The following is a 26601-nucleotide window of genomic DNA, read 5'->3' as shown; positions in this document are numbered from 1 at the left end:
CTTAGTAGAGAGGTGGGTCTACAAGATAGAACTAGGACTGCTGCATTGTATGCAACGAAGTATGGCACTTCTTAAAGGGGACAACACAACAGGAAGCTGTAATGATTGCCACAGCCTCTGATCGCTCTGATTATACCAGCCAGATAATGGTCCATTCACTTTAATGGGAGCTTGGCCTGTAATACCAAGTGTGTCTGGAAGAGTCAGAAAACCTTGATAGAAGAGTTAGATGATCGCTGCGTCTCTGAAGACCCCCCCCCCCCCATACAAATTAAAGATTCCAAACCCACGGAAAACGGCGTTGCCGCATTATTCTCTGATGTGTATGGGGCGGCTCGACTTTCCTCCAATAGATGTTACTATCAGAAAAAAGCATGGGGAATGTGGAATTTCAATACCCAATCCCTTGTACTGCGGTAGATAAACCATCACCGATGCGGACACCCTAAAAACATGTTCACACAGGAGGCAGCGGGAATAGTGGTCAGACAAGCGATCCTTCATCCATCCGACAGTTGTAGAAGGTGTATAAAGCTCTGCCTTCTTTTCAAGACAAGTTTGTGCTGGAAAATGGGGCACATGGATTTTGCAAATACGGCGATGTACCTCAAACAGTTAATAACTTTTCAAACACTTGTGCTTATACGATAGCAGTTTTGTTAAGTATCACACTGGCTATTTACTTTATCTACCCAGAATGAAGTTTTTGTGCTTGGGGAAAAAAAAAAAAAAAAAAAAAAAAAAAAAAAAATCACTCTATTGAGTTTTAGCTACAGAAATCACATCTCCACTGCTCACTCTTGTTGTACACTGTCCTACATGATGAAGTTATGGTTTTGTGTTTACTACAGACATTTAAAGAGCAGCATCTGCGGTTCTCTGCGTAGTCTATATTACACAGCACAGTAGCAGTCTCCTCACTGAGAAAACTGATTATCAGATATACACCCTGCAACGAAGGAAAGACACTATAGGATACCAGTCATAATGGCCAGAAATGGTGTTATTCCTCATGTACATGCACGGCAACTTATTCTGAAGAGTCATCCGAAAAGTTATGCAGAGATTCTGTCATCACCTTTGAGCCCCATAAACTATGTTATTCAGCTAAAAGGTGAGAAAACGGGAAATCCAGGGAGCTGTGTTTCAGACTCCCCCGATTCCCCATTTCTGCACTGTGTCCCTGCAAAACTGGCAGGGGCACACAGCGTGACTCTTTTCAGCTGGCTCTGTGCGCGAGCTCTCCCATAGAAATAAATAGGAGACACCACACACACACACACACACACACACACACACACACACACACACACACACACGACACTATGTGTGCGCCAACTTTGTGGGGACACAGCACAAGAACGGTGAATCAGGCAACTATGAAACACGGCTCAGACTCCCCATTCCCTCATAGTTTACGAGGTTCAAAGGTGATGACAGGGTCCCTTTGAAGAGGACACCTGCTCCAGCGCACATCAGTAGCACTTCTTACCTTTTTGACCATTGTGCTCTCTGTAGAGTCAACCTTCGGCTTTTTAGCTTCTGGTCCGTCTTCAGATTCCTGATTGGTCTTTGTGACTTTTGTTTTCTCCCTGAAATATGAAATTATAATTTTATTGATCAGGAAACAATTATGTAAAAGGTGAAGAAACTGCGAGCACCAAAATCAAGGTAGCACAGAATCCCTTCGGCCTTCCTCATACAGGTGCTTTTGTACAGCGTTTAGTGCTGCTTTTTCAGCGCAGCACTACATGCTGTACAACGCTCCCATTCATTTCAATGGGGCTGCTCACACAAGGCTTTGACAGCATTGAATGTTCTATTTTTGGCCGTTTTCAGCCCTGTGTCGCCAATTGAAATGAATGCTGCCAAAAACGCGGCACAATTTGGTAAAATGCAGGTGATGTCGCTGTCCCCGGCGGCGCTCTCAGGACTTGTCAGCCGGCAGGGGAACTTTTTCTCTGGTGATGGTGATTTGAGATCCCCGCCTCCAACGAGATTGCTCTGATTGAGTGGGCTGTTACTCAGCGGTGCTCAGCCAGCCAGCGCTGGATGCGTCCAATTACAGCCATTTATTCATTGAATGACTGATTGGACGCATTCAGTGCTGGCTCTGATTGGCTCAGCCAGCTGTCAGTCAGCGTCACTTAGCCAATCAGAGCAATCAGCCAGCTTCACAAGGTCCCGACAGCGGCGTCGGGGACAGCGACTTTACCAGCTAGATGAGTATTGATTTTTTTTCTTTTATCAGCAGCTTTGGCAGTGCTTCCTGCTGTGCTGAAACCGCAGCCAAAAAGCTGGCAAAATGCATGGCAGCGCTGCTGAAACCGGGCGGAATCTGCAGTAAAACGCAGCTTTGAAAAACTCTGCGTTTCTGCAAACGCCTGCGTGAAGGAGTCCTTAGGAAGCAAGAGAAGATATCTCCCGAAATACGAGCTCATCCCCCCCGCAGGCCTTCACAAACAAAACTAAATTGTCACATTTAGAAGTCCTCCATGTGACTCGGAAGACCTCAGAAAACGTGAAATCTAATTCATTGTTTCTAAGGCAGCAAATTCACATTTTTTAAACAAATAAATTACACAAAAGTCCCCCCCAAGGCTATGATCACATACCATGTCCCATCTATTAAATGCACAGCATGAAGACAGTGCGAGTACCCCATAGAGATGGCGAGTACCTAGGATCTCAACAATTGAGCAATCTTTTCCACATGAAATCTTGCCCCCCACCGTGCCAGCTTGAATTCCATAGATGGGCAGATCTAGCAATGACAGTTGGCATCTGGTTGTCAATGGTCCTAGATCTCAGAGGACTGTAGGCTGACCGCTACTCATGCAGGCTCTCGCTTAACATTCAGGTAAAATGCATATACACCAAATGACCATTTTATTAGACACATCTAAAAACCTGTTGGACTTCCTATTGCTTTCAACACTGCAGCACTTTGTCGTAGTGTCTACTAAGATGACTCAAGAGTGTGCCAAGAAACCATTCCCCCGCATCCTTATCCACCGCCAACAACCTGAACTGTTAACACCGGACAGGAAGGGGTCATCGATTAATGCTGCTTGTGCCAAATTCAGCCCCCTCCCCCATCAGCACAGTGCAGCAGAAATCGGAATTCATCTGACCAAGAATGTTTTTCCACTGCTCAGCGATACAATTTCTGTGCTATATTGCCCACTGGAGTCTCGCTTTTCTGTTTCCCTTACCACGGATGACCTACAACAGCAGATGACCAGTTCCAGCACCACTGTGTCTAAGGAACTCGTTGTGCCTTCAGACACTTTGGATGGAGCACCAGTGTTGTATTCAACTGCAATTTGCTTGACTTTGCACTGCTTGATCATCAGATTGATTCCTGACGTCCTCCTCTGACCCCTTTTAGTGACTAGCTGTTTCAGTACACAGGATCCCCTTTTGCTGGATATTTGCCTTCTTGATATACTCTTCACATCGCTGCATGAGAAAACCCCACAAGGTTGGCAGTGAAATCCCAGCTAGTCTAGCACCGATGACCAGGCCTTGGTGGAATTTGCTCAGATCGCTGGATTTCCCCATCTAATGTGGATTCACAGAAAACTTGTCATGTGATTTTATGTTGCGGGTCTAGTTTTCATACAGGGATGCGCCAACTGGCAAAGGGGCGGGGCTCTAATGAATGTGACCAGTGCATTATATTACTGGAAGGTGATCACAGGGTTTATACGGCTTATCAGAAGCGGGAGTTTAGAGAAAAAACAACAAAATGAAACGTAATCTTTCCACCCTTCCGCCATAACAACAAACGTGGCGGACGGAGTGTTTGAGAGAAGTTTTAGGCATCAGCCTGGCTCAATACATCCAGGACAAATTTGCCATAATCCGCTCAGGCTGTCGGGCTCTGACCATTTCCCATCCGCTTTAAGAAATCTCTGGTTCCCACGTTTCACAAGGCGTCAGGAATAAATTAGCGGGGTCTTATTTGTTTGGAAGGTGTTAATAATCAGGAGGGAATGTGAAAGCGGATGATGACAGAACCGCCATTATATCCCGGTCCAGATACCAGATATCAGCCGCTTCATGTACCAAAATATTGGAGGTGTAGAAGATTAACTTCTTAAAGACCAGGTTCGGGCACAATGCATTAAAGTGGGGGGAGCTTTTAGGCCCTCAATTACATTTGTACGTGAAGTTTTATTTTGTGTGTTTTAGGCGGTTTTTGGTACATAAAAAATTATTCAAGAAAAAAACTAAATAAAACACAAACAATAAAAAATAACGTGTTACCCATGTGTTTTTGTTTTTACTAATGAAAACCAGATAGTGAAGATTTTCAAATTTTGCTAATCTGTTTTTATTTCCTGATTGCAGGATTTTTTTTTATTCCGTTATCAGTACATGACTACGGCGGTGGCCATCTTGACTAAGCTGCAGTCAACTATAGTCAGAGATATGCTTTATAGCAGCTCCATGGGCTAGTCACACAATGGCCAGGACTTGACCCATTGCATTCACAGCTATGTGAGAATCTTGTGGTCATACTGCACGACCTATGCAGGGATAGGGAGGAGGTGAGCTGTAGGTACAGGTGAAGTCCCCTGGTGCAAGCACCGAGTCATGAGTGACTCCTAGCACAACATCGTGATTAGAGATAAGCGAGCATACTTGCTAAGGACAATTGCTCGAGCGATCATTGTCCTTAGCGAGTATCTCCCCGCTCGGAAGAAAAGGTTCGGCTGCCAGCGGGGAGATCTCTCTCTCCCCCCGCCCCCCCTGCTCACCGCCGCAACTCACCCGTCACCCGCGCCGGGAGCCGAACCTTTTTTTTTTCCCGAACGGGGAGATACTCGCTAAGGACAATGATTGCTCGAGCAATTGTCCTTAGCGAGTATGCTCGCTCATCTCTAATCGTGATGTTTTCTTGGTAGACTGTTTTTGTGGGGTGGTTTGCCATTGCCTGGGTGAGTAGTAATCATCATCTACTGCGAATGGTTGATCCTGGCTTATAGGACACATGATCTCCACAGAACAGGAAAGTGTCAGACTATTGTGAATTTGTGACTTCTTCTGCTTTTTGGCCCTTTTTTGTGTGTGTGTGGGGGGGGGGTTCATCATGGTTTTTCAGAATTGCAGCATGCTCCCAGACACTTTTTTTTTTTTATATAGAAATGGTGCTTTCCTATAGGTTTCTGTATGAGAATAAAAAGCCTTTAACCCCTTGAGTGGCGGGTTGCCTACCACCCTGTCGTGCCCACCTGGGCAGGTTTTTGTTAAAATGGTCTAATCATTGAATTTCAACTAATTTTGCAGTTGCGTCTCAAGAGCCATAACTTTTTCATTTTTCCATTGACATGGCCGTATGAGGGCTTGTTTTTTGCGGGACAAGTTGTGATTTTTTAAACAGGGGGGAGGAAAAAAAGAAATGGGGAAAAAAGAAAAAAAGGGGCCATGTCATTAAGGGGTTAAATAATGTATTAACTTCCTTCTCTGGGTCATTACGACGCATGGATACCACATGTGTGATTGTATTTTTGATTTTTTACAAAGTAAAGGGAGACAAGTGTTTTTATTTTTTTTAATCATTTTTTAACTTTTTTTTATTTTTTATTTTTGTCCCTTTAGGGGACTTCCACAGGGACCCATCAGGACCCCTGATCACATTCCGGGGGTCCGATGGTGACAGCCCTTTACATGCTGCAGTCACATAACCCTTTACATGCTGCAGTCACATAACCCTTTACATGCGGCAGTCTAACACAGCAGAGATTGGAGGTTTTCTCTGATCTCTGCTGTAAGAGCTGGTACCTAGCTGTCCTCTCACAGCCAAGCACCAAGCTCTCCCTGCCACAGAGACCATCGGCTTGCTTCTGACAAGCCGATGGTCTCTATGGCAACCTGTAAACAAAGCAGGAGATTGCCGGCATATCGGCAATATCTTCTGCTGGTTTTTCAAAGCCCTTGCTTTGTTCTCTGTGGGTCTGTGCAGGCAGAGCACAATGTCACAGCTTGTGGCATTGTGCTCTGCAGCTCCCATAGTGATACATAGCCCGTAAATCTTCCGGGCTATGTCGCTGTGAGCAGTGGAGCTCGTCCCGTAAATTTTCCGGGCATGCCACTCAAGGGGTTAAAACCCCTCCTACTATTTCATACACCTTTCTTTAGAGCCAATATCATTGCTATAGAGACTTTGGTCAGATTTACTAATATCGCCAAATTAGACAGTGCAATTTTACGCCAGTCTTAAAACACGCCAGGTTATCACAGCGACTCATGCAGGATGATAAATCTGGAGAGTCTTTAGCCTGTCTCACTTTATTTTATACCACCTATTAGTCGGCTTATGGCCCTCTGACACGGGCAGAGAATCTTGCGGCTCTCGTATGCCCGACGGAACGATGTGGTGATATCATCGCCGCTTGTTCGCGCTCAGGCAGCCCGTCTGAAACACTGAACAAGCAGTGTATAAACGGTACGACAAGTGCCTGAGCGGGTCTTTATGCCAGCTAAACTGAGCGATGAGAGAGAACCTTACGATTTTCACTCCTCATTCAGTCGTTTGCCCGCATTTAGAACGAACAATCGATCGGTTTTGTTTGAACAATTTTCTGAACGATATTTTGTTTAGTCTGCCGCACATTTTGTGCTGCAGGATGATGCATTTAGGCCATGCCTCCTTTCCCACAAAGCCTTACCCCTTTGTCAGACTCAGCAAACAAAGTCTTTACTTGCAATCTGCGCCAAAAAAAATGGCGACTTTCCAACAGTGAATCTGCCCCTCTGTGTGAAGGAAGGCTTAGCCCAACCTCTCCCAGATTATTGTGTGATCACATCACTGTAAGCATATGAGGTTGCCATTCTTTGGGGGAAAAGAGGAGAGTTCTTCTAACATCTTTAATATCCCATCAAGTCAAAAAGTAAAACTGGACATTTCACGTATATGTGACTATCATTTGATCCCCATTGTCCTTTCCAGGAGAGAAGGGCAGGATCGCGCTACCGCTTCACGACACGGCTCTCCAATATGGGAATTACAGGGGAGGTTGATTATGTCAAAACTCCCCAATTAGCTAAATTCATTTTAAAAGGCTATTCAAGACTTCCACTGGCAAATGGACAATCCCTTTAAGCCAATAAACTAAAAAATATTTAGTAAATATTGTAAGACAGGGCCCGGGATTTCCCCGACTTCAGCCTGTCACCACTCAACAACTGAGCCTTAAGTGTCTGATCATTAGTGTTACCGATGCCAATATGACACTAGACCGGAGCCTCGGTCACGGATCGCATAGCTGTTCTACCGCTGGCCTCGTTCCAGGGAATGTTAATCTTCTGCTTCCAATCTAATTCCCTGCAGTAAACCTCATCCCATCTGCTTATAAACACGCTGCTTATATCTTACAGCTCATGTCCACGGGCGGGTTTTCAATGCGTATGACGCGTGCGTTGCACGTCTGCGTGATACTTGGTGAAAGGAGTCAGTGAAAGTCAATGGACCTTCACTGATCCATACACATGTGCGTGTAGACACACACGAGAAAGATCGCAGCATGCTGTATCTCTCAGCATACCATGCGGCATGAGCCCTATACATTTCTATAGTCTGCATATGCAATGCTGTCCATACGCAAGGCAGCATTTAACCAATACGGCCATGGAGTGCGTTCACATGTTATGGATTTTGGGGCAAATCTGCAGCACTTCACCTCTTCAATTTGCATCCAATTGGAAGGGTGAAATCTGCACCAAAATCAGCGATGTGTAAACACAACATGAATCTCATTGTAAGGAATCAGGGTTTTTAAAGAGGCTGTCCCACCAAAGGAAGAAGTCATCCACAGCATAAGGGGATGGCTATCTGATTAATGGGGGTCCCAAAGCAGCCTGAATGAAGCTGTGGTCACACATGCACACACTGTTCATCCACTCAATTCTATAGGATCGACTGCGATAAGAGAGCTTAAACTATTCTGGCCCATTCCCACACGAGCAGAGAATGGAGGGGAGGCTCTGGACATGCAGGAAGAGGCGAGTACTGCTTATTTTTGGCCATGGGCAGCATGAATTTTAAAGGGGGGGGGGGGGGGAAGTGACTCAATCAACCCCTGACACTTTTTAACGGGATTTCTTTGTTTTGTAACATACTCGTTTTCTGATGTTTTTCATGTGCCTTAAATAAGCCTGTTGCAAAACACCTAAAAAAGAAAAAGAGCAAGACCCAGAATGCAGGCTGTAACCAAGAAAAAAAGGCGAAACAGCTGTGTGGTGACTTAAGTCATATGCTATATGCTGATACCACCATGTAAAGGCAGCTCCTCACAACAAGCAAGGCAAAAAGCTATTGCTATTAGCTGCAATGCCATGAACAGAGGATCACCAGCACTCAGCTCATTAGGTGGACATGCTCTACACTGAAAAGCAGAAGACGTCACACTGTTAGCCATGAGTGATAGCCAATAATACAGAAGAGAAGGAGAAATGAAAGGTCCTACATCTGGGCAAGAAAAACACACATACAGGATAGGAGGAATTGGGCTAAGCAGCAGCACATGTAAGAAATATTTGGGTATACTAATAGATCATAGACTGAACACGAGTCAACTGTTTGATGCAGCAGCCAAAAAGGCAAACACAATTCTGGGATGTATTAAGTGAAGCATCAAGTATAGATCACGTTAGGTAATTATCCCCCTCTACTCTTCATTAGTCAGACCTCATCTGGAATACTGTGTCCAGTACTGGGCAACCAGATTTAAAAAAAAAAAAAAAAAAAACAAAAAAAAAAAAACACATTTACAAACTGGAGCGAATTCAGAGAGTAGCTACCAAGATGGTGAGCGGTCTGCAAACCATGACTGATGAGAAACGGTTAAAGGATCTGGGAATATTTAGCTTGCAAAACAGAAGGCTGAGAGGAGACTTAAAGGGGTTGTCCCGCGATAGCAAGTGGGGTTCAGCACTTCTGTATGGCCATATTAATGCACTTTGTAATATACATCGTGCATTAAATATGAGCCATACAGAAGTTATTCACTTACCTGCTCCGTTGCTGGCGTCCCCGTCGCCATGGTGCCGTCTAATTTCAGCGTCTAATCGCCCGATTAGACGCGCTTGCGCAGATGGGTCTTTTCCCTTCGGCTCGGTCCGGCAGCAGCGGTGTTCTGGCTCCGCCCCGCCCCCTCACATGTGCCGATTCCAGCCTCCTGATTGGCTGGAATCGGCACATATGATGGGGCGGTGCTACGCGATGACACGTACAGGGGGCGGAGCCAGAACGTCGCTGCTGCCGGACCGAGCCGAAGGGAAAAGACCCATCTGCGCAAGCGCGTCTAATCGGGCGATTAGACGCTGAAATTAGACGGCACCATGGCGACGGGGACGCTAGCAACGGAGCAGGTAGGTGAATAACTTCTGTATGGCTCATATTTAATGCACGATGTATATTACAAAGTGCATTAATATGGCCATACAGAAGTGTATAACCCCACTTGCTGCCGCGGGACAACCCCTTTAATAGCTGTCTACAAATATGAGGGGCTGCCACCGTGCAGAGGGATCAGCCCTATTCTCATTTGTACAAGGAAACACTTGAAGCAATGGGATGAAACTGAAGGGGAGGAGACACAGATTAGATATTAGACAGGGAGGGTGATCAATGAGTGGAACAAGTTACCACAGGAGGTGGTGAGTTCTCCTTCAATGGAAGTGTCCAAATAAATGCTGGACAAATATCTGTCTGGGATGACTTAGTAAATCCTGCACTGAGCAGGGGGTTGGAACCGATGACCCTGGAGGTCTCTTCCATCTCTACCATTCTATGATTCTATGTAAGTAAATGTCAGAACTCTTCACTGTATCACTCAACGCGCAAAACCTGGTCATTTCTTTATGATCTATACAATGAAATGGGATTTAATGGCAGATCAACCCTTTTAAACTTACTCGACAAACTCGTGCTCGCCAAGGTCAGCAAACATGTATCCGTGATAGCCAAAAACATCCCCCATGAAGAACTTGATGCCTTTTTTGTGACATATCTGATTCACCTTTACTAGCAGGTCCCGGGAACAGCAGGTCAGACATACCTGGAAAGAAACAAACAAGTGACTCAATAAATGATGCTGATCAATGACTAGGCTGTTATTTATTTAAAAAAAAAAAAAAAAAAAAGGCCTGCAAGCAAGAGGGAAAAAAATCTCTGACATGTTAAAATGTGCCATCAGGACACCCGATGAGAATATCCTCTTCATTCTTCTATATTAAACCATAAATGGAGGTAATGCTATAATTTGAAGTGACTTTCTGGTTTCGGGACAAAATGTGTCCAAGGAGGAAGAATCCACCTGTTCCTGGGGCCCTTTTTCATACTTCCAAGATAGCTATGGGAATTCCTAGCGTACCCAACACATTTTGAGCACCGGTGGTGCATCAGTAGTCTAATGGCCCTTTTACTAAGGCGGAATATCGGGCAGGAGTGTTCCTCCGAATGCTTGTTTACCCCGACAATCAGGCTGTGAAAAGGGAGCAATGATCATTCGTTGGCTGATCGGCTTCTGTATGAGAGCATAAAACTGCTTGCTGCTCGTCTCCTCATTGAATGTGCAGCTGATCGATGCCAGCTATGTGGGGACAAACTATGGGTCATGCCCATAGAGCAGATAATCTGCCCCTATATACTGAGGTAACGAGTGCTGCGCAACATCTCAGACCTCAGCGGCTGAAAACTGCGGCTCACCCACCATCTATGAAGCCAATCCATGGCCGTTTTTCCAGTACAGATTGTACCAATGTACACAAAGCCTTACCGCTTCAATTTGAGAACAAGTACTGTATTTTTCGGTGTATAAGACACACCCCCTACTTTCCCACCCAAAATTAAGAAAAAAAGATTTTAAGCGATTAAAAAGATTAGGTCTATACAGACTGTGAAATTCAGACATGCGCTTTAAAGGGGTTGTCTCGCGGCAGCAAGTGGGGTTAAGCACTTCTGTATGGCCATATTAATGCACTTTGTAATATACATCGTGCATTAAATATGAGCCATACAGAAGTTATTCACTTACCTGCTCCGTTGCTGGCGTCCCCGTCTCCATGGCGCCGACTGAAGCCTTCTTCTCCTTCCATTAGACGCGCTTGCACTGTCCGCTCTTCTGTTCTGTTCAATGGGGCCGCTCCGGCGTTCTCGCGCCAGAGAGCTGGTCTGCGCATGCGCAAAAGACCTCGGCGGCGCGAGCACGCCGGAGCGGCCCATTGAACAGAACAGAAGAGTGGACAGCGCAAGCGCGTCTAATGGAAGGAGAAGAAGGCTTCTGTCGGCGCCATGGAGACGGGGACGCCAGCACCGGAGGAGGTAAGTATATAACTTCTGTATGGCTCATATTTTATGCACGATGTATATTACAAAGTGCATTAATATGGCCATACAGAAGTGCATAACCCCACTTGCTTTCACGGGACAATCCCTTTAACTCTTCAGATGTTACATTGCATACATTTGTGTGCATGTGTGCTCTACAACAGTGTTTCCTAAGCTCCTGTCCTCACAACCCTCAAAAGGTCACAATTTGAGACTATCCTATAGAGAATACCTGTGGCAGTGTCTGAGGAGCCGACAGTAAATACACTACCCTACCAATAGTAATTGGACATCAGAACAAGAATAAAAACTAGGATTTATTTCCATATGTTAATACTTAGTGGGCTCCCTTGGCCCTGATGACATCGGAAACTCTCCATTGCAGCTCTATTGCAATACTACACTTCAGCTAGTATTTCCCTCCGTTCATCCTGCAAACTTCTGACGAGTTCTCTCAAAGATGGACACGCTAAATATTTCCTGCCCCGACGTTCCAGTTCATCCCAAAGACGTTCAAGTAGGGTTTAAGTGGGACTCTGTGCAGCCTGTCCAATGGTGCACCATCCATATCCTTAAACCAACCCAAAACAGCGTTGGATTGTAACAAGGCACGTTGTCATGTTGGAAATCCATGTATGCCCGTCTGATTTGAAGATTGAGTAGCACGATTCGTCACTCCATAGAACATTCTGACATTGTTCAACTGGCCAATGATGATGCACCTTGAAACATTGTAGATGGCCTGATGCATTTTTTGAGAGAACTTGTCAGACTTTTGCAGGATGAATCGAGGGAAATACCAGCTGAAATGTATCAGACGTTAGTATAAAGAATGCCATGGAGTGTATCCAATGTCATTAGGGCCAAAGGAGCTCCACTAAGCATTAGCATATGGAAATAAATAATACTTGATTCTTGCTCAGGTGTCCAACTCCTTTCGGTAGGATAGTGAACATTGCCTGTGCAATACTATCCCAAACTCAAGCCTCCCCCCCCCCCCCCCCCCCACCTCTCTAACAGGTCAGGTTTTCAGGACCTGCAAACACGGCTACACTAGAACATGACATTGGCTTGAGGACCTAAGATCTAAGAACATCTGCCAGCGCCAATGTCTACAATGGATCTAACTGAACACAATCAAGGTGCAGGAGTTCAGATAGACACTTCTTGTATTTGGGCAAACACAGAATATGACCCCGTTCCTCCAAGCAGTTTCCTGTTGTTACTCTCTAACTTCCTCCCAGACACAAAAATCTGGCACAGGACCGAAAGAGGGAGCTTTTATTATCAAGACAGGCGTCCCTGTCAACACTTGTGCAGTGCGGACTCTGAAAACGGGGCTTCCTCTCCTAACAATGAGCGGCTGCCATTGTTCTCAGAGACCACACGTGCGCACAATTATTATTTTCCTCAGATTTGAAATTAGGTTTTTCATTGCAGCCATTACAGGACCCCCTTGTGCGACTCTTTGACATATCAGGAAATCACATCTGTAGCAATGCCCTGATATAAACCCATTAGCAAGTAGGGATGAACATAAGGAGTCAATGCTGATAAGACTTTTCATAGACGACCTATTACCAGGACCCTGCAGTGGGGTAATAGACATGTCATGTCCACCGCCGCTTATCAGCTATATCAGTGGCTTTACAAGTGGGGAGATTCTGCTATATGCATTACCCGCCCCAAAGAGGGGCTGCTGCCTATAACGGCTATATTTTGGGGGAGGCAAGTTCCGGTTCAGAGAACTCATTTTCACATAATATATTCGGATATGCAGAGTTGTGCCCCATGCTCTGTTCCTGGTGCTGTGAAAAAGACACGACATAAACACCACCAGTGAGGGGAAACACAGTAGCGGGGCACCAGAGGACAAAGTAAGGCTAAAAATGTAAATATGAGACAAACATTACAACACTATATGAAAACAGCTGTGTCTGCACCAGAGACAACAGTGCAGGCACAGCTGGAGCTCCCTCTTCCGCTATGCTGTTAGGTGAATACGGACTTCCCTAGCAACATCTTCGCCTAGCCTAGCCAAAATCAACAGACTAGGCCAACACAGCACATTGCAAAAATGCTCAGAATCACCTATTCTGTACATTTAAAAAAAAAATTAAACGAGTTACACTTTAAGGCTATGTTCAAACAAAGCAGATTTTTTTTTTGTAGTTGATGTTAAACCACAGCCAATTTCACCATTTCAACTGAAGGGGCGAGTGAAGTCTGGTGTGGTGCCACATCAACATCCGCACCAATGCGGTCAATCAAAGCAAACATTTGGTGTGGATTTTTCAGGTGAGGAAATTCTGCACCAAATGACACCAAGTGTGAACATGCCCTTAACGGGATTCAAAAGGGGCCGTCTTCTTGAGGCTGCAAAACCTTTAACCCCTTGAGTGGCACGCCTGGAAATTTTCCGGGACGAGCTCCACTGCTCATTGCAACATAGCCCGGAAGATTTCCGGGCTATGTATCACTATGGGAGCTGCAGAGCACAATGCCACAAGCTGTGACATTGTGCTCTGCCTGCACAGTCCCACAGAGAACAAAGCAAGGGCTTTGAAAAACCAGCAGAAGATATTGCCGATATGCCGGCAATCTCCTGCTTTGTTTACAGGTTGCCATAGAGACCATCGGCTTGTCAGAAGCAAGCCGATGGTCTCTGTGGCAGGGAGAGCTTGGTGCTTGGCTGTCAGAGGACAGCTAGGTACCAGCTCTTACAGCAGAGATCAGAGAAAAGTTTCGATCTCTGCTGTGTTAACTCTTTACATGCTGCAGTCTATGTGACTGCAGCATGTAAAGGGCTGTCACTGCAGCATGTAAAGGGCTGTCACCATCGGACCCCCGGAATGTGATCAGGGGTCCTGATGGGTCCCTGTGGAAGTCTCCTATAGGGACAAAAAATAAATAAAAAAATTAAAAAAAAAGGAAAAAAATTAAAAAAAACACTTGTCTCCCTTTACTTTGTAAAAAAAATCAAAAATACAATCACACGTGTGGTATCCGTGTGCGTCGTAATGACCCAGAGAAGGAAGTTAATACATTATTTAACCCCTTAATGACATGGCCCCTTTTTTTCTTTTTTCCCCCATTTCTTTTTTTCCTCCCCCCTGTTTAAAAAATCACAACTTGTCCAGCAAAAAAACAAGCCCTCACATGGCCATGTCAATGGAAAAATGAAAAAGTTATGGCTCTTGAGACGCAACTGCAAAATTAGTTGAAATTCAATGATTAGACCATTTTAAAAAACCTGCCCTGGTGGGCACGACAGGGGGGTAGGAAACCCGCCACTCAAGGGGTTAAGGGATAAATCTTCCTTGTCCATGGCCCTAAACCACTGGCTGCTGCTGCAGAAAAAAAATAGGTTTGTTTCTCGTGCCTAGGAACTCAACAAAAGGACATAAATGAGCGCTGTGTAAGAGTTGACCCATTTGCAGAGGCAAGCGAGTGAAATGAAACACTTAAAGTTCCCCACCTGATTCTAGAGGCTCACGGCAGAAGGACAACCTCTTGAAAAAGTATCCCACGATGGAAGACTAAGAAAATGGGACTGTTCAAAACAGACAACCTCTTTAACGAGCCAGTAAGTGCTGTGGGGCACTACCAAATAAGGGTGTTACCGCGGCATGTTTCACAACGCGGTGGGATTCTATACGAGGACGGGGAGGATCCATGGCAGGCGCCGAACACAAGCCCTGAACTGAGTCATTTAGAGCCATTCACCGTCATCAGTGAAACAGACACCACTTTGGTGTCCGTTTGATGAGGATTTTGTTCATTTCCACTATATCTGTTGTGTACAATAGCAGTTGATGACGTTATAATACAACAGAAATTAACCAAACCACTGTAAAACGATCAGCCAAGTGACGTCCGTTTCACTAATGACAATGAATGGTTTCATTCGGGTGTTCCTTCATAATGCTGTTTTCAGCACTTGTGACGTAACCCCCAGTATAGTGAAACCCTATAGGAACTCTCTTTGTGGCTCATATTCCCTGCAAGGAACGACTACCTCAATCAATGAGAATTTGCGTATTGCAGTATTGACCCTCTGCTGTAATAAAGGGGTCCCCCCTATTGGTAGGCTTGCCTAAAGCAGGTGACCCCTTTAAAATTCATTGTACGGGATGATTTAATTCCCTCCATACATGATCCAATTAGATTATACTCACCGCATCAAAATCCTTAAAGAAGTCGTCTTCCTTGTCCTCGATGTTGTCTTTATTCACCGTCACTTCCACCATGGGATTTAGATTCTGCGCCCGCTCCAGGGAGGCTTCTGCCCGGTTGCGACCAAGAGATCCAGTTGGGATGAGGAACTGAGCACGAGAATCCTCTGCAGACACCTGAGGGTACAACATGTAATTACTACACACGTGTGCGCCAATCCCAACCAATGGGATGACTACTGAATGCGCATCCCACTCATCATATAGGACCGACGAACGGTCGAGTACAGCAGTATCCGTACGTGGTCAGAACCTCACATCTATGCATAATTTTAAAGAGCCAGTTTTGTGGCAAAAAACTGTCAAAACAGCGATTTCAGAAAACTGTGACAACAATGCAGGAAGGAGACAAAGCCTGCACATGTGTATACAGCCCAAGGACACGCTTACACAGGGGACTGTAGACTGGATTACACGCCAAAACCCACATCCCATTCATTTGAAGAAGAACTTACATTGTTGTGTTCACGCTGCGGATTATTCCCCCGCAGATACGAAAAAAGGAAGCGATGTTACTTCTTAACGCCAATCGGGACTGAATCAGTGATGGAAATGTCACAGCTAGTAAGCAACACGCCACCGCTGCAGCCAATGGAAACCGAGACCAAAGCGGTAAGAACCCAGGAGTTGAACTCTTAGGCCTTCAAGTCTCCGGGCGGGTCGGATTCTTTGTGCGGGAGACCGCAGCGGAATCCCACCCTGGCCGCGGCAAGAGGACACTACTTACCCTTCCGGACCCTCTGCGTGGCTGTGCGGGTCTTCAGTCTTTTTAGTTATTTATTTTTTAAATCTACCGCTTTCCTGTGGGACCCGCAGCATGCCTGCAGTGTCAGCTGCGGGTGTACCACGGATCGAACGGCTTTCATTGACTTCAATGGAAGCCGTCCCTGCGGGATCTGCGACAAAATAGAGCATGCTGGGAGTTGTTTTTCAGATCAGAAGGTCCGCCAAACACCTCTGCATGCTTTAATTAAGCTACAGATGCTCATGTCTCCCTATGGGCGGCTTGAACTGCGGATCGTCCACAATTCAAACCCACCTGTGGACATGATCCCTTACCTTTTTCATTATGGATCATGAGTCTAATGAAGAATGAACGATCTACCTGGAATTATAAACTTTAGTTCCAGGTAGGCAGTTCATTAATCAGACTTCTGATCCGTACTGCAAGCATCTGTCTGGTTACTCTAGTCTGGTATAAACTGCAAGTTACCTATATATAGTATATACACGGCTCCAAATAGAAAAAGTCTGCACCGCCGCTGCTGGGACCTAAAGGGCTTTCCTTGAATTGAAGGACAGTTATGTGGCTGTCACACGACTGTCATTCACCCTGCACACAGTCATGTCATGCTAGCAGTAAGGTTTAGACCCTGATTAGGGAAACGATACCACTAGTGACATGACATGTCAAGAGGCTAGTGACTACCCCCTTGACATCGTAGTCATGTCAGAGTCCGTGGGCTGCCAGAAATCCCCTGCCGGGCTGCTTGAGGCCCACATGCCGTCTGTATTATATAGTAAAAGCACGATCATCCATAAAAGCCCCCTAGTGGGACAGTAAGGGTCATTTTCTCCATCTGTGTGTGGAATAAACAGTAAAAACAGAGAAATTGTGATGTCCAGGGCCAGGTTACATGTATGATATATGCACCATATACAATATCCTAATAGCGCAGGAAGCCGCAAGGAATGTGAAGTTTCCCTTTCTGCCCTATTTTTGGCTCTGATCCTGGGAGGGGCACCATTAACAAAAATATATTCAGGAATTGCTGAATATGAAGTTTCCTATTTATTATTTTACTTCAACTGGATTCTACATCTATAACTGAGAGCTCAGAGTGCCCCCTTGTGGCAGAAATAAAGAATACATTCTGTCCAGGATCGCAGACAGTGCTAGTGTTATAAGTAATCCTGTATAGCCAGTAGATCCGGTGAACGAGACAAAACCTAAGTCTCAAGGAGGCTCTCAAGATGGTTTTGCACTGGAATATTTCTTTGTGTTGCACAAATTTCTTATGAAAACCCACAACATCTCTGCAAACATCTACGGATGTAGCAAAGGTTACATTGACATTTAACGCCTTCTTATAACTCGATGACAGTGCAATAACAGTCATGTTAACGATTGCTGCATCTCTAACACTTGCATTCCCCATTAGTTAAAAACAACTCTGTGTTGAGGTGTTCCTCTGTTATTCCTCCTGGAAATGTGTAAAGAAATTAGTACCTGGATGTTACTATTGCCAATGGGACATGCCCAGTCATGCTAAAACTCACTGATGGGATAGTGCCAGCATGTAGGGACATGCGCCAACCAATGACAAGGGAAATGGTAATGCCCAGATGCCAATTTCTTCATACGTTTCCAGAAGAAAGACACTTGGAGAGCTCAAAGAAAAGATGTTCTAGAATTGTTATTTTACTGCAAGGTTCTCATTAGGCCCATTTCACACGGGTGAGTGCGATATCAGGCCATAAAACTCAACGTACAATGTCCCCGCAGATGCGAGGCATTTTTTTTTGTTAAAACTTCTTTGCATCACTTCGGGGAAGTAGCGATCCGAAAAACTGTGGCGGAAGAACACGGAGTGTTTCTCATTGTTTTTCATGGGAAACCTCATATCGCACTTGCATGCACTTCGCCCGCTATGTAATGCTTTGCTGGCCACATTACAAACAATAGGTGATGTGAGGGAGCACCCAAGAATAGGACATGCCACAACTGTTTTCTGCACCTCGGGAAAAAAATTGCTCACGTGTATGACCCCATTCAAAAGAACAGGTTCATATTTGTGCATCTCGCAACGCAGAAATCTAGTGCGATTCTCTTTGCAGTGTGAAAGTGGCCTTAAAGTGACAAAATTCTGTTCCTGGACCGGAGGGTGGAGAAGGGTATATTACCTGTAGATCTTCTCGGGCATCCCTCCATTTCTGGGTGCCATCTTAGATTAGCCAAGATGGCTGCCATTTTTAGCTACACTATGCACAGCTTTGGGATTAGACAGCACTGATCACATAAGCAGCACTGGCCAATCACAGAGCAGGTATGGTCCAAACACTACCAATGCCCTGTGTAAAGATCGCAGTGGCCATCTCTACAATTCAAAAACAGCACACGAAACCAGCAGAACGGAAAGACCACAAAAAAGATCACTACAGGTAATATACCCTCTCCACCCTGCAATCCCGGGGAAAAAAAAAAAATTGTCCTGCAACCATGGGGGTGGGACATTGCTTTAAAACTTCCCCTCTGTTAGCCAGAACAGAAAGTAGGTGAATGAGTGCCAAGTAATACATCATACCCAGAAGCGTTCAGCCGTTGGCAGTTTCTCCAGCAGTATCAAGAGATCGGCTAAACATCTCGTATTCCCACAGTTACCCTCCTTCTCTTTATAATAGGGGTATATTACAATACTGCTGCACATGCAATACCCCAAAATATAGGCAGCATCTCATGAAAGGTCACCCTTTCCTTACAAGGTTACAGGGGTTTTCCCATAAGGCTCTGCTCACATCTGCAAAGGATTATTCATTTAAGGGGGTTTTCTCACTTTTGCACTATAGATTACGGATCCTCAGGATAGGTCATTACTAGCAGATAGGCAGGACTCTCAATGGGGCTGAAGCCATCTATTACACTTGTAGTCCTGCTGCATGGACAGCGGGCATCATGAGCGCCAGATCCCCATCTGATCTGCTATTGATGACCTACCCTAAGGCTAGGGCATCAATAGTAAAAAGTGAGAAAACCCCTTTAACGAATGCCCGTTTTACCATTAACGGATTTATAAATTGATGGTTTTGTGTTCCTGTAATAGAACAGCAGAATGACCCCCGGATGACAAATGTGAATAGAGCTTGAAGATATTTATTCTCCGCTATTCACAGGCTAGAGGATACATGTGTGATTGCTGGAACCCCCCATGAACACCGCTCCGTTTACACCTATGGGATGGAGTGAGGTCATTGCGCCTAGATATCTTCCTCTGTCCGACATTAATGAATGGAGAAAAGGTCAAACATGCGTACTGCCTCTCTATTCGCAGAATCGTGGTGGGCTCCAGTGGTCAGACCCAACGATTAGAGACATTTATCTCATCTTGTGGGAAGGAAAAGTGTCTTTAGGCCGGGCTCACTGGATTCCGCACGCGGGAGGCCCAGCTGGTGACCTTGTGTACCTGAATCTATATTGCGTATGACCGCAGTGGCTCGCCGTTAATGATGCGCAGCACACTTTTTTTTAATGTTCATATTTCCCGAGCCGTCGCCAAGTGATGATGCAGGTACTTGCGAGCCCATACACAATGTTCATTGCGTATGGGCTGTGGGTCGGATGGCCTTCATTGACTTCAGTGGGCGGCGTCAGCAGCAAAATAGAGCATGTTGCGATTTTTCCTCCGCTCACGGAATACGCAATTTCTATTCGCGGGTGTGAGCGAAAAAGCAAAAGTACATGGCTTTAAATGGCTGCATTTTGCTGCGGATCCTCCACGCGGGCGCTGATCCCATATTCTGCAATTGGAATCTGCCCGTGTGAGCCTTAGTGGCGAGTCTCCTATATGCCACCAATACTGCATGTTACATTCTGACACACTGCAGCAGATCCTGATATCCCGATGAAGAAAAGGTTCTTTATGTTCTTTGCACCAAACAAGCCCGTAGGTCTGCTGTGGGCAAGCTGGTATATACAGTCTATAACAATGTCCAGATGCCTCCATACGGGATGCTGCTGGACGCTGTAGTAAATGACCCGTTATTACTGCGGTGCTCCTCACCCACCTCCTGGTGATCCATCAGCGTCAGCCCCTTCACTCCTGCCAGGATGAGATTCTTGGCCACCTCAGCGCCCAGTCCTCGGAGCCCAACCAGGAGGACCTTGGATGATCTGAGCCTAAGGAGAAGGAAAAAGCATTGAGATAGCACTCCAATATGGTGTCCCATCAGCAGCTAATCTGAATGCATTAACTCACTAGAGGGGTGTAATCTATATCATTTTAAGCAGGACAGTCAGATGTGGTGCTTAGAGGAGACTACTTCAAGTTTGGCCTGGCATAGTGGTCTAGGTTTGTGATCTAGTAGTTTCCCGGCATTGTGTTCTGATGCATCGTTACACCATCTCATGGCGGTGACTGCAGCGCCAAATGACCCGTAAGGTTTCCACAGACAGGCCCCCATGCACATTTTACTATAGCTGTCTTACCCCACCAATTTCAGAGGGACTGGATGGTCTTGTAGGAGTATGGGGACCTCTCTGCCTTTCCCTTACAGATTATGTGACCAATCCATGTACGGTAAACCCAATGCAGAATCCATGTACAAGGTGCTTTTACCACAAATGAATGGCAATTTTCTAGACAGATTCTGTGTTAAACTCCTACAGAATGGGAGGAATTAAGCCAAGCAGCAGCACATGTGAAGACGACTTGGGAATACTAATAGATCATAGACTGAACATGAGTAAACAGTGCGATGCAACAGCCAAAAAGGCAAACAGTGATGGGCCCCCCAGTTTAAAAAAAAAAAAAGACAGACAAACTGGAGCAAATTCAGAGAAGAGTTACCAGGATGGTGAGTGATCTACAAGTCATGTGCTATGAGGAACAGTTAAGGGTGCCTGTCCATGGGCAGGTTTGAATTGCATTCCTTGCGGCGATAATCCGGCCGCGGGGAACGCAGTGAAAGCTCTCCACAGTGTTGCTATGGAGAGCGCTTCTCCCCTGTTCACGAGCCAAGAATCATTGCGATTCTCCGCTCGCGGGCAGCAATATGCAGCATGCTGCGAATTTACTGCCGGATGCTGCTTCCGGGCGGCAGTATCCTGCAGATCTCCGCCGTAGGATACCGCAACGCCCGTGGACAGGGGGCCTTAAGGATCTGGGAATATTTAGCTTGCAAAAAAGAAGGCTGAGAGGAGACTTAATAGCTGTCTACAAATATCTGAAGGCTGTCACAGTACAGAGGGATCAGCCCTATTCTCATTTGTACAAGGAAAACTAGAAGCAATGGGATGAAACTGAAAGGGAGGAGACACAGATTAGATATTAGACAGGGAGGGGGATCAATGAGTGGAACAAGTTACCACGGGAGGGGGTGAGTTCTCCTTCAGTGGAAGTGTTCATACAGAGGCTGGACAGACATCTGTCTGGGATGATTTAGTGACCCCGCACTGAGCAGGGGGTTGGACCCGATGACCCTGGAGGTGCCTTCTAACTCGACCATTCTGTGATTTTTCTCTGGGGCCAATAGTCCGAGTTTGATAAATCATTGGTTCTCCTATTTTTAGACGATTCTTATTCAAGAATTGCCCGTTATTTTCTATGGCAGCGTTAAAAAAAGAAAAAACAAAGAAGCGGACAGCAGTCATGTGACACGTGTTACATCGTGTAAAGGATTTCATTTTTAGAGCCGCCTTACGATTTTTTTTCACATACATAAGACAAAAAAAAATGTGAAAAACGGACGCAAGTCTGCAGCAAATAGTGTGTTTTTATATGCAAAACGGCCCGGGCCGCACATCACCGGCCTGTAAAGCGGTCACCGACTACATCGCCCTTTACCCTGAAGGCTTATAAACGTGGTCCAGATCGCACGGCGTGCACAGGAGCGCAGCGCTACGGATCGCACAGCGGTCACGTCATCCCTACGACCACATCGTACCGCGTCATAGTGGACCCAGAGATGGGCGCGGCCCCTAACAATGATGCCGCACCCACACGTGTTCACAAAACGCCTCTTGCGGGCGCAGGTCTGCAAAGCCCCAATTTAAAAAAATAATAAATAAATAAAAATAAAAATAAAAAATCAATGGAGGGCTTACACCGCGATTCGTGCAGCGGTTGAAACGCTGCAGTAAACAGCGAGCTGAGTGGGAGTGGCCTAAGCGTGCGTCCACAGCGGATACTCAACAGAAAACGTCTGTAGGCGCTAATGCGGATGTCGCGGTTTTCAGCCTGACGTGCAAAATCTGCCCCGCAGGTCTACGACTCAGGTCTCCTCCGCTTCGCTAGGATTACGCAGCTGGATTTTCCGCTCAGAATCTGCCGGTAAAATGGTGGCGGAGGCGACGGCGCACGTTCCTGCTGCGGATTCAGCTGTCAATTCCGATGCTATTCCGCATGAACATGTCAGTTCTTGACTGCGATCCGTGTATGATTGCAAGCGATTTCCGCATTCAGATTTGGCGCACCGACTGCGCTAAAAACTGCAATTGGATCCGCTTCAAAGTTTTCTGCACACAACAGAAAATAAGCAACGAAAACGTGACTTGCGAACGCGTCCCCCGGTACGGGCGCACCGTCACTGCTGGTATTGATCAGCCACGGCTCTCGGATTCTGAATCACGGACAGAACACACATCAGCAGCCATGACAATAGCTTGCTACACACAAGGCACACCACGTGTCCTAGCAGCCGGTCACCTCCTCTGAGCCTCCAGCCCCCACAGGCGGATCTGCCGGTCATACTGCGCGGCCTCCTCCTCGCTGATCACCGCCTCCTCCTTCTCCACCATCTTTTCCCGGTCTTCACACACCGAATGAATGGACGACAACAGGGGCGGGGCCAAACACGTCACTGCCTGCCTGCCGGACCATGTGACCCCTCCCCAGCCCGCCTTTTCCTCTCTGTCACGTGACTAGGACTGCGTCGGTCCGTGCAGCGAGCCGTTGTCATAGCGACGGATTTGCTGAAATGCAGAAACTGTTAAAGGGGAGTTCCATTTTCGAACCAATTTAATATCCCGTTATTAGAATAAAGATTTCCTATTCATTTTCTGTCAGTGCTTTTTGGATTCTTGTAGATTAACAGCTGGAAGCCACAAGACGCCACATCACATGGTGCTAGTCCTGCCCCTGATGGCTCCCTCTGCCGGCAGAGAGGAGCACTGCCATGTGTGCTACTACAGTAGTGCAGTATGGCTTTAGGTATCTTCAAGTGATATCAGTTTCACGCAGATTTAGGCCGCCTGCACACGGATGGACTTTTGCTGCGGAATCTAGAGCCCACCTTCGGGTTCTGCAGCAATAACGTAGCACACTATGGAAAAGTGATTTTTCATGTTCATGAGCGGAAACTAATTGCAGTTTCCGCTCGTGGATGAAAAATCACAGCATGCTCCATTTTACTGCAGTTCCCACACAGATGGCTTCCATCGACGTCAATGGACGCCATCCGACCCGTGGCCCGTCTGCAATTAACATTGCAGATTCCGCAGGAAAAGCAGCAGTTCAAAAAAAAAATCTGTACTGCGCATGTCCGACGGCGAGCCGTGCGGACCATCCACAGTACAGACAAGAAGAAGAAAATACAGTTACGGCCAGGCATGGTAAAATTCCACTGTGGGCTCCCGCTTACGAAATCCGACCCGCCCGTGTACATGCGGCCTTAGGCCACTCTCACATGACCGGATTAAAATGGCAGAATCCGCCATAGTCACCCGCATGGATGATCCGTGGTATTCTGCACACATTAAAAAATAGAGCATTCGCATATCCGCTTAGATGAGTGATTGCGATTTTCACCAGCAGAATTAAAATCGCAGCATGTTCTATTTTTGTGTGGATTCGTCATGGACGGCTGCCATTGAAGTCAATGGAAGCTGTCTGACCTGCAGTCCATCCACAATTAACATTGCGGAGAGGTTGTGGGTACCCGTATCATCAGCGACGGCGCGGGAAATACAAATTAAAAAAAGAATCTCTACTGCACATGACTGATGGCGAGTGTCCATGATCATCCGCAGTAAAGAAATTACAGGTACGCAGGGTCGCCGGCCACTGTCGGAGCCGAATTCCGCTACAGAATGCGACCCGTCTGTGTGAGGCCGGCCTTAGTGTAGAAATCTGTGTGTTTTTCCGCATCCCATTGATCCCCATCATGGAAGAAAAAAAGTGACGTGTCACTGAGGGCTCTTTTATCGTTTGAACGAGCGAATGGCGTTAGAGTTCGCTCAGGCAGCCTATTTATATAGCAGATACATTGTTGTGTTCTAATCGCTCAGTCCTTCACATACGCTGTATAAATGACTGAGAACGACTGAACGGGCGCTGGGTAATCCGAACGATTAGTGAACGCGCCGACGATGGTTTTTATGCCTGCAGAAAATGAAAAACTAGCGAAAGGTGATGATTATCATTCGATCGTTGCCGCGCGCTCAGACTGTACGATTATCGTTCACTTTATAAGGCTTTTCAGATGGCCGTGTATTTTACAACCATTTTTCAAAAACGCAGCATGATGGATGTTTTCCGCCTTCGCCTCCGTATTTGTATTCTTTTCTTCTGGGCAGATCAGTATTTCTACATTAGAAAATAATACAAATATGGATTAAAGCTTGATGACAGACGGATGTAACGTCTATAAACATGGCTGGGATACGCATTGGTATTACATGCGTGTTTTTATAAGCTCATCTGCAACCAGACATAGACTAAGGCCCAATGTCCATGGGCGTGTACAACAAGCCGCCCATACGGACACATTGGCGTCCGCAAATGAAATAAAGCATGCAGATTTGTCCGGAAAACAAAAAGCATGCAGATTTGTCCGGAAAACAAATCGCAGCATGCTCCATTTTAGTGTAGATCTTGCACTAAAGTCACTTGCATTGAAGTCAATGGAAGCTGTCCGATCTGCAATTGAATTGCAGATGGGCCGGGGATTCTGCGGGAAAGCATGAGTTTAAAAAAAGATAATAATGTACTGCGCATGCGCAGACCAGAAAATAAAAGATCCGGACAGGTAACACAGTGTCCTCGGCCGTGGGCAGGGTTGGATTACACTGCAAATTCCCGTGGACATTGGACCTAAGGCTGATTTCACACGGGTGAGTGCGATATTGGGTCCTGAAACTTGGCCTTTCCTCTGAGGCCACTTCTATCCCTTACCTCTGCTGCTGAAAGCAGTACTGCTAATCCTCCTCATGAATCCCTTAGCTCTGCTGCCAATGCAGCATCCGAGGACAAGTCCCTTAGCCGAGGAGACAGCAGGGTAGAGAAATAACCTTATTACAGGGTTCTACAGGGAGGAGAGCAGAGGTGAGCCTGTGATGGGGAGGGAGGGGGAAAGGGCGACAGCATGGTGACCTCGGTGCATATGTGCCAGGGCTCATGCCGTGTGAATGGGCGCACAAACGTTAGATTTGTTCGCCCGTTCACGAGCTAAGAAACCTACCTCATCTCACTGCCTTATTTAATAATTTCGTGGTTACAACAATTTAAGCAAAATATCTGACTATGTATATTATTCCACACCTCACCACTCACAACTACAAATTGTGCCCGAGGCCACTGGCGTCTGAAAGAAAAAAAAAATCACAATTAATTGCCAGCCACAAATAATAAAATTAGCGCTCACCATAGCGCTTTGTGGCGTCACGGTAGTGCTTTGTGGTGGCACAACAAAGGGCTGTAAAGATGAGCATGAAAACAAAATATGTGAGAGTGTACCTTCCGCGTTAAGACACCTCCAACAGATCGGGGGATATTTGGGATCAATGTTATGGAGAAGGTCTGGAGTTTTGTACCATCTGGAAGTTATTTTATAATTCAGTTCTTGGTATCTTGTGGATGTTGAGTTTGAGTGTCTTTAAAATGGTCCTAATTTCATCTTGTGAGAATACACTCTGAGGTCTCTCTCCCAATAGGTGAAATATGAGGGATATTCTATATTATATGTGAGTGTGTGATATAATTTGGAGATAATCCCCCTAAAGGGATAGCCTTTCTCGAAAAGCTTGTGATCAGGCAGGTCGTGGTTAGTACCCAGAATATCTGGTTGGAAAAGAGATATCGAGTCTAAGATTGCCTCGTAGTCCTTTTTATTGAGGCGTGGTAAGCCTGGAGTCTTTTGGCGGTCTTCTAGTGGGATAAACATGTTATTATGGAAGAGCTTCAAAGCTGGTGTCTTGGGATATTTGGAATGTTGCAAAAGGTAGTTTTTGAGTCTTTTCAATTAGTTTGCCATTACATTTAAGAAGGGAGTATATCCGCTTATATAGGGTATAAACTTTAGTTTCTTGTTTAGCTT

At 45.9% G+C, this 26601-nt stretch overlaps 1 protein-coding gene across 1 annotated transcript in view; it reads right to left on the bottom strand.

Annotated features, from left to right (window-relative positions):
• Positions 1-23149, bottom strand: part of SAE1 (SUMO1 activating enzyme subunit 1) — a 50047-nt gene extending 26898 nt beyond the window's left edge. The window contains exons 1-5 of the mRNA XM_066581130.1: positions 22995-23149; positions 20356-20467; positions 15517-15690; positions 9925-10067; positions 1493-1592 (exon numbers count right to left, since the gene is read on the bottom strand). Coding sequence (XP_066437227.1) covers positions 1493-1592; positions 9925-10067; positions 15517-15690; positions 20356-20467; positions 22995-23086 — 621 coding nt within the window. The 5' untranslated portion in view covers positions 23087-23149. The remainder of the gene's footprint in view (positions 1-1492; positions 1593-9924; positions 10068-15516; positions 15691-20355; positions 20468-22994) is intronic.
• Between the last annotated feature and the right edge of the window lie 3452 nt (positions 23150-26601).

This window comes from Eleutherodactylus coqui, chromosome 10 (assembly GCF_035609145.1).
Source record: "Eleutherodactylus coqui strain aEleCoq1 chromosome 10, aEleCoq1.hap1, whole genome shotgun sequence".
Taxonomy (NCBI): domain Eukaryota; kingdom Metazoa; phylum Chordata; class Amphibia; order Anura; family Eleutherodactylidae; genus Eleutherodactylus; species Eleutherodactylus coqui.
The sequence above is the reverse complement of the archived record's forward strand: the minus strand, read 5'-3'. Positions and strand labels throughout refer to the sequence as shown.